General features: G+C 33.3%; 2 protein-coding genes across 2 annotated transcripts; one reads left to right on the top strand and one right to left on the bottom strand.

Annotated features, from left to right (window-relative positions):
* Positions 1 to 113: 113 nt before the first annotated feature.
* Positions 114 to 5591, top strand: LOC108915042 (adenosine kinase-like). The gene is made up of 4 exons (XM_018720990.2): positions 114 to 385; positions 4046 to 4526; positions 4993 to 5163; positions 5220 to 5591. The coding sequence occupies exons 2-4, from the start codon at positions 4056 to 4058 to the stop codon at positions 5589 to 5591; spliced, it is 1014 nt and encodes a 337-aa protein (XP_018576506.1). The 5' UTR covers positions 114 to 385; positions 4046 to 4055.
* Positions 5592 to 6355: 764 nt separating this feature from the next.
* Positions 6356 to 8692, bottom strand: LOC108915045 (probable tRNA (guanine(26)-N(2))-dimethyltransferase). Its single transcript, XM_018720993.1, has 8 exons — positions 8662 to 8692; positions 8380 to 8492; positions 8010 to 8330; positions 7585 to 7959; positions 7367 to 7529; positions 6883 to 7094; positions 6520 to 6825; positions 6356 to 6453 (listed from the first exon to the last, which is right to left on the bottom strand). The coding sequence occupies exons 2-8, from the start codon at positions 8490 to 8492 to the stop codon at positions 6360 to 6362; spliced, it is 1584 nt and encodes a 527-aa protein (XP_018576509.1). The 5' UTR covers positions 8662 to 8692; the 3' UTR covers positions 6356 to 6359.
* Between the last annotated feature and the right edge of the window lie 379 nt (positions 8693 to 9071).

The following is a 9071-nucleotide window of genomic DNA, read 5'->3' as shown; positions in this document are numbered from 1 at the left end:
TATGCAGCATTCCAGTTACACGATTGTGTTTCTGTCAAATCGGTCGACTCTAGCGTGACCACAAAACATCAAAGGAGCCGCCGTTTCTGTCGCTTCTCGTTGGTATAGTGTTCTCTGCCTTTATATCGATTTTTCTGGCAGATGCTATTCATTTGAAATCAGCTGATTGCACACCAGTCAAGTATAACAGCAACACAAAATACATTCCAAACGAGTTAATGGTGTAGACAGAGAAGTTAATGGTAGTTAGCACATGTACTAACGGTACCTACGTACTAAAGCGAAGCATTGAACTATAACGGTTGGATTAGATATACATACTTTTTTAATACCCAAATCATTAGTGACCCACTTAAAAGTTTGAGAACGTTTGGCGCCTATATAGGTAAGTCAAGTAATGTTTAAGCGTTATTATTACTTTTATTTTTTAGTAAATAATTTTAATCTGTGTAATGCAATTAATTTGGGAAATTTGTATACAATTACGTAAGTTAAAAAACGTTTCCAAATTTCCCGCCACTATAGTTCGAATGAAAATTGATTTGAATTTTGTCTACAATTTACCGTGAAATTTTAGATGCACTGAAAAAGTATTTGTGTTTGTAGCGCTACCATTATTAATATTAATAAATTCATTAAAATAAACTGAAAACTCCATTAAAATACATTGGAAAATTATAGAAAGAATAGGTCGAATATAAAAATAAATTACTTAGGTCATAAATTATCGCTAAGTCTACACTTTCTTTTTATTTTGAGCTCTATAAACATGCGAAACATGTTCGTTAATCATATAATTTTCATGCTTAAATACATGTGCTGCCGAGCCAACTTTTACGGTTAAATTAAACTCACTTCAACCTAAAAAACGTTTTAATTTTAAGCTAATTCTTATGCACACACAGATATCAGTAAAGTATTTTATCAGCATGCGTATTTTTAATTGTCGTATAAGTGTATCAAGTATGTTTTATATAATTATATGATTGTAAATGAAGGTAATGCCTCAAGATACGCATTGTGATTTTATATTATTTTTAATAAAAGTTCTGACGTTTTTTTAATTAACTTCGTATTGAAATATAGGATAGGAAGAAACACGTGATTTTTATTCAAGGATCTAAATCAATTTTTCATTAAATATGTATGCATCTATAATAGGTACCTATTTTATTTATTTGGGTGGCCCAAAAAAAACAATTTTTTTTTTCGTGTCTCGTAAATATGTTAGTTTATCATGTTTTAAGAGCCCCCTCAACAAATCAGCTTAAACATTTTTTTAGAGGTCACAAGATTTTTAAATATTTCCAAAATCGTCAAAATAGATTTTTTTTTAATTTTTTTTTCTCGTTATTTTATCACTAGGTTGAAAAAAATATCAATTCTGAAAATTTCATATCGATATTTTAATTTCTCCCTCATAATTATTTTGACTTTCAACCCTTAGAAATTAAAATATCGATTTGAAATTATCAGAATCGAGATTTTTTTCAATATAGAAAATGATAAAATAACGAGAAAAAAATAAAATTTTTGACGATTTTGGAAATTTTTAAGTCGTGAACGACCTCTAAAAAAATTTTTTTTGAGCTGATTTTTTGAGGGGGCTCTTAAAACATGATAAACTAACATATTTTCGCAAGAGACACGAAAAACAAATATTCGGTTTTTTGGGCCACCCTAATGTTTAAGATACCTGCATACATATATTTCTTCAATTTGCTCTACCCTATCTACCACTAACGTCTATTTAACCCTGGTGTCGTTAACAAGGTCAAAAACATCTAGAACAACAAAGGAAATGGGCAGTTTAATAAGTAGTAATTTTATCCTTATAAATTTTGTCAGTTTATGGCTTGTTTGTGAGGTGGGTAACGAATTTTTTCAGTTTATTTTAAATTTTATGCATAAATAGGATTGCAATACAATACAGCTGAAGGAACCAATTAATTGAGTGCTTATTTCTTTTAATTGAAGTTATATTTTTTAAAATTTATATTTTTTTATTAAATTTGATTTACAGACGGAAATTCTACGCGTTTGCTTTTTTTAATATTTTTCTCCACCACCAAATTGCAAACATGACTTATACTTTTGGTTTTTAAATTCTATTTTTGCTTATTGGAAGATTTTGACAAGGTAATTTTTTCGTAAATCTGTTACTTTAACAGAGTATACGGATTTGTGAAAAGGTCGCTAGGCGAAAAAATTAAGTTTTACAAAAACGTTTGCCTCTCCCGCATATTTACGGCAATGATAGGTGTACCTAACTAAAATATTCAAAATTAGAAAAGTGGAAATTAAAATTATTGAGATGTTTAGCTTTTCAGTTTTTCAATATCAGAAATTTTTCTCAATAACATTTTATTATATCAAATACAAATATGACACTTTAATGTAAAAACAATTAGATTTTTCTAAACATCCAAGGCCTACTGAATTTTATGGATATTAATCATCTCCGAAGGACATTTTTCTACGCCAATGTTTTTGTCTCTTGAGAGTTATTTCATCTATAATACCATTTACCATGGGCGTAGCCAAGGGGACAGGAGGGGCCGCGGAAGTTTCAGAAAGGGTTTAAGTTTTGAAATTTTATATCGGTAGGTCGCTGCATGATTGCGTGACTTTTTTAGAATGAAACGAAAAAGTCTTTAGGTTTTAAAGTGCGTGCGATTTTTTTTTCTTAGAGGCTTCCATAAATCTTGCAGCCCTTAGGTTGGCATCCTTAAAGTTTCTATGCTTCTCCTGAGGCATCTTATTTTTTCAAAAAAACTACCGTTTTTGTGAATAAGTTAATTTATTTCCTGTATTTACAATTGAACAGCACAATACAGGGTATCCTAGAAATAAGTGCTAAAATTTTAACCACGTGTTTATTCATCAAAGGCAAGCACCATTCTTGTCTAATAATTTTTTTGAAATTCACTTTTTTAAGATATTTTGTGTGATTATAATGATTCATTGTGGGAAATTCCCATTTTTATGCTTGTTTTTGTTTATTATATAACTCAAAGTTTTAACCTGTGCTCCAGTGGCGGGTTACACAAATTTAACTTTTAGAATAATATATCAAAACTAAGAGGTTTCTGGAAAAAAAAATATTAGACAAAAGTTGATGCTTTTGACAATGTATGGTTAATATGTACTTAGGCACTTATTTTTGGAACACCCTGTATATTGGAGGATTGTAATATTTTTTTGTGAACCTATACCTTTTAAGCCATACAGGGTGTCGCACCACGAACTCCATCGATGGATATCTGGGAAACCGCTCTAACGATTTTTTTGAAATTGTGATGGTGTGATACGGACCGTGGGGCTAAAATATTTTCAAGGTCATCGTACTTCCGGTTATACCGGAAGTCAATACTAACTTTCTTATTTTAAATGGAACCCCCTGTATATTATTGCATTTTGGGAAAGATAATCTATTTCTAAGTTGAAAACATATAGCACACACTCCATACTTGGGATAGACCGTTTCCGAAATATTTTGATTTTTAAGCAAAATTTGACAGATGCACTGTCAACAAAATTTAGTTTTTCCGGAAAAATAGGTTTATTTGTTTGTTCAAATTGGACATTTTGTAAAGGAAGACCTAATTTGAATCAAATTTGAGATGAAAATTTTCCAGTTTTTATACAGGGTGGTCAAATAAAAATGATCGAATATGAAGTCCAGAAAATGTGGAAAACTTGAAATTTTTAAATGGAAACCCCTAATTTTTAAATTTTCAACTTAAAAATAGATGCTTTTTCTGAAAATGCAATAATATATAGGGGGTTCAATTTAAAATAAGAAAGTTAGTTTGGACTTCCGGTATAACCGGAAAAAATCGTTCGAGCGGTTTCCCAGATATCCATCGATGGACTTCGTGGCAGGACACCTTGTATATATTTTTTGAGAATTGTTTATTGCCTTTTTTTTAAGTTTCATTTTGTTACTAATTATTAGAATTTTAACAAGCATTTTTGATGTAACAATAAGCTGTAGGACTTCAACCAAAACATACTCATTATTTCCTATTTTTATTTTCTGTAGACTTACCAGGATGATAATATTTTTTGGGACCCCCCTCGTTGACATAATAGCGAAGGTCGACCACAGCTTCCTTGAAAAATACAACCTAAAACCAGACGACGCTGTCAGAGCTACCCCTGAAGTGGAGGGTATTTTCGAAGAAATCCTGAACTATAATCCCATCATACAGCCTGGAGGTAGTGTTACCAACACAGCGAGGGTCTTCCAGTGGACTAGCAAAAAATCCTACCCCATGCTGTTCATCGGAATTCTAGGTGACGATGAATACGGCAAAATCATTAAGGATAAGTTTGTCGAGGAGGAAATTACATGCTATTTAACTGAAATTAAGCGTCATAAGACAGGGATATGTGCTGTGCTTCCGACTGAAGACTACAGGTCGTTGGTAACACATCTAGGGGCGTCGCACCTTTTCTCGTTCGACGATGTAGATGACGGTCTGTGGGACGAAGTAGCAAAGGCGAAATATTTGTACTTGTCTGTTAGTATAATATTTTCTTAGGTGTGCAAATGAAAATACCGTTTAAGGTAAACACTGGCCTAAAAATCACCCCCTAGTTACAGTCGAATCTATAGAATTATCCTATACATTTAAAAAGTGTTTTTACCATGAACAACATTCTGTAAAATTTCAACAATGGAACATGGGGTGTTTGGAAATTGTTGAGAAAAAACATAAATAATAAGTGGACTCGGAACAGCCTGTATCACAAAAAAATAAACGTAATAGTAACACATCAATATTTTTTCATAATCTACCATTTCCAAAAGTTTTTAAAAAATCGACCACCAAATGTGTTTGGCTTTTTATATTACATTTTTTAATTCATCGTTACTAAAATACGAGTATATTTCTTCAAATTAAGTCCTTTACCATCCCATGAAATATGATTTAAATAACACCCTCTCCTATGTCTAAAAGATATTTTTGATTCGATCTGTTCCAGGCATTTCTTATTCGAGCAGGTTTTAAAAACATGCAAGTCCTCATAGAACACTTCTTGAAGAAACACGACTTTATAATATTAAATTTAGGAGCAAGTTTCCTCTGCGAAAAATACCCCAAGGAAATGACTTACCTTTTCAGGACCTCCAACATGGTTTTTGGAAACGAATCTGTAAGATTTAACTCAAACAATTTTCTACCACCCTTTCCAACGTGTTTTACTTTTAGGAGTACGTCGGACTTGCCAAAATTCTCCACATCCAAACCGGTGACGTCAAAGAGATGCTTGTAAGTTTAAATAAATATTTCCCCGATAAATCGTTACGGACGCTAGTTATGACGAGGGGAAGCAAATCGATTGTGATCTTAAGCAATAATAAAGTGGAAGAATTTGACACTGAGCATCTGGAAGAGGAGAAAATCGTCGATACAAATGGAGCCGGCGACGCCTTCGTGGGAGGATACCTGGCTCAGTTCGTCAGGAATAAAAGTATTTCGGAGAGCGTTAGGTGTGGTATTTGGGCCGCTAAGGAGATTATTCGCAATCACGGGTGTAATTTTGATAATAAAAAGGTTTACGATTTGTTGAGTCTTATTTGACGGTTAAACATGAAATGACAAACTCTTCAAGCTAAATGCTCTGTCCAGCACTGAATAGTGAGTAAATAGCTAAGATCTTTCGTTAACAGCATCACCAGACAGGTGAGGCGATGAACAATTGTTTTTTCTGTTTGGAGGTATATATCTTCCAACACGGTGTTTGAGTGTGGGAGAGATATAACCTACAAAATATGTGACACTTAACGTGTCCTTGGTACTCGATGCCTACTAGCACAATGCATTACTTTGTACCTACTGGCAAAGAAACTACTAACCTGTACGTACTAGGAAAGCATTACTTGTTTACCATAAACTTTTTAACTAATGATATTCTGGGAGTATTATATATTTTTCTCGCAATACCTTTGGTTAAAAAGTTTATTTCGCCTTGTGAGAAACAAGTCATGCTTTTATAGTATTTACAAATTAGTACGTCTAAGCAGTAGGTAAAAAATAATGGATTTTGCCAGTAGGCATGTTGAATATCAATGACATTTAAGACATGACATGTGCTTTGGATGTTATATCTCACCCGCAAACAAAACCATGTTTCTAGTGCTGAGAATCCATTCCATTTATTTGTGGAAAACTATGATTTTCATTTTGTTTAAGAGAAACTCAGTGGGAAAGTTAATTTTTTTCTCTGACGAGACAAAATTGTGATATTTTTTCTTAAAATCTAACTAAAGCCAAATTAAAACATTGTGGATTTTTTTTGACAGAATATGTTAGGATATTCCTAAATAAAAACAAGTTTAGTTGATATATTTATTCTTTTTTTGATTCAATACTTTCCTGAGACAATTCCCTTTTTCTCTTCCCTTGATTTTTTTTACTCTTCAAAATTTTTTGATCACCCACCCTAAAAAATATAATTTTCGACAAAAGCAAATATAATTTTTTTAATAATTCACAATTAAGTACTTACATAGCCGTTGCTCTAGATCCAGGACCCCAATGCGGCGACGGGTTCTCTTGAAACCTGAGAAAACCCATTTTCCTCGATTCAGGATTGGCATTCGGATGAATCTCGAAAGAATAGTCCTTTTCGGGTTGCTGCGCCAAAATGTTGAATACCGGCGTGTTCTCTATATGTCTCTTTTTAGAAATAGGATGTTTCTTTTCCCAACACCTCATAATATCCCAAATTACCTTAGCAGGAGCGTTGGTTTTTACAGATGTTTTGTTCATATGCGTAAACGACACTTTATAGCCCGCATTTAATATTGCAGATCTGCAATCAAAACTGCATTATTAATTTCGTCCAATGGTTTTAAAAAATTTATGCTACCTTAGAGCCAATATAGGAGGCATTTCAACGTGGATAACACCACTGAGACGCTCCAAAGTATAGTACAGTGGAACGTCCAAGAGTTCCTCGCCGATAACACTAAGAACACCTTGAATTCGTTTATAAGTGTTAAGATTTTCTGGAGCAGCCCTCAAAACTGCTTGTACAAATTCTGGAGAATGTAATGGAGCAGACCAGATAGGCCCACCAATCTGAAAATAATAAAAAAAAGGGTATGCAGAGTATTACGCTTGTGACAAACTCTTTTGTCCATATCTCCGTTACTATTAAAGATTTACTTATCGAACCTTATATCCTCTAATATCACCACATTCTATATTAAAAAAAGCACTGTTTTGAAATTGCAAGAAAATTCCCTAAAACTTCGATCCTACCATTTGTATGTTACATTGTTTACCGTAACTTCACTGTTAAATATTTTGTAACCGAACGCCGCTGTATTTATTTTAAAAGACAAACTTACATGATGTGGATGGCCACAGTGCTCACATTTCTGGGGTACCGAAGGTCCCGTCGGTAAACTAAATTTGACTTGTTTATTATTCTTGTCATTTGTCCTTAGAATCCCCAAAGGTTGCAATGCAAAACTATCACAGCCAGTGCAATGATATACATGAGACAATTTGCTGAAAAAGTTAATATTTTAAAAACACTTGACAACTGGGGTGCCTTCCCATTTACCTAGTTGTGAACTTGCATTTGTAAGCTCCAGAAAACACCCTAACGAAAACCCTCACATAAAAATCTGCCGATAAGGAGATTAGAGGTATTATATATCGCCCGTAACGATTTGCGTGTGCCTCGATACACTGTAATAAAATCCTGAGCGCCATCTCATGGCAGCTCTTTATCCTTAACGATACCGCTCCATATTTACTGTAGCAGGTCTCTGGAGAGTTTCCTGCTAGCACAGCCATATCGGTTGCAGTAATAAGTAACAGACCACCTTCTTTGACAGCTTGTACAGCAGAATCGAGGAAGACGGAAGGGCAACCGTAAGGATCTAGGTCTATCACATCAAACTGATTACCTTTACGATGTTGATACATTAACAAACTGAAATAAAAATGAAATATATCTTTGCATGTTTCCTAAAATGTACTTACGTAGCATCACTGTGACTCGGACTTACAATGTCTGCCACATTATTCTCTGCAATGTTTCTTTTTATGTCTTCTACAGCTTTATGACTAATATCATTAGCTATTATTTCCTTGATTCCGGGTATTTCTTTAGCATATCGTATGCTTCTTAAACCTGTTGCAGATAGAGCTTCTAAAATTGAAATTCCATCCTCACATTTAACTCCCGCCGTCGCAGTGTCATTTTTATAACTTGTAATAACATTAATATCATTAGGTTGCTTATCTGCCTTTTTAATTTTCTCTTCAGTGTAAAGTTTAGCGAATGTTGTTATAACTGAAATGCTGAAATTAGATTGTAATACAATGCCATCAAATAATATTCAATGCCAACCTCAAGTCTCTATTAAATTCTTGAACTGGGTTGTAAAAAACATTGCCAGCAGTCCGAATTTTAGCAAGACCCTCGGTAATTATTTGTGTTTCATTCTGATTATCTGTTTCCATCTGTCAAAACAAATAAAAATAACTGAAATAAAGTTGGGCTATATTTTTTTATTCGAAATATTTGTGTGCAATGATAAAACTAATAAAATAATTTTAATATATTGACTATTAATAAAAAATTAAGGAGTTAACTAGGAAAAATCTAAAATACGGCATAAGGTAACCTTACTTTTCCACGGATGTAAAATTTTGAGGTTAGTTTTCAAATCATAGAAAATCAAAACAAAGGAATATGAGCTTCTTTCCTTTTACATAAATCACAAAGAGTGTAGTGATATTTGAAATTGGAATCTTACACTAAAATGTTTGAGATACCAAAGGGTCTTTCATTTTGGCAAAAATAGTACCTATTAGCAACTGACATTAGTTCCGAGTAACTCTGAGTTGCTATTTACCGTTAATTTTGTTCCAGAAATTAAATTTTTACTTTTATCTAGTGCTATACACGTAATGATACACGTGCCATGGCACGAGTCGTGTGAATACGCCTGCTATATATATTTTTTTTTAGTGATGGGCTGTTCAGTGCGAACAGCCGAGCTGAGCGGACGTGCTTGTTTGTGAGGTGAAGTGATTGCA

This window comes from Anoplophora glabripennis, unplaced genomic scaffold, assembly GCF_000390285.2.
Source record: "Anoplophora glabripennis isolate ALB-LARVAE unplaced genomic scaffold, Agla_2.0 scaffold1076, whole genome shotgun sequence".
Classification (NCBI taxonomy): Eukaryota; Metazoa; Arthropoda; class Insecta; order Coleoptera; family Cerambycidae; genus Anoplophora; species Anoplophora glabripennis.
Note: the sequence above shows the minus strand (reverse complement) of the source record. Positions and strands in the feature narration are given on the sequence as shown.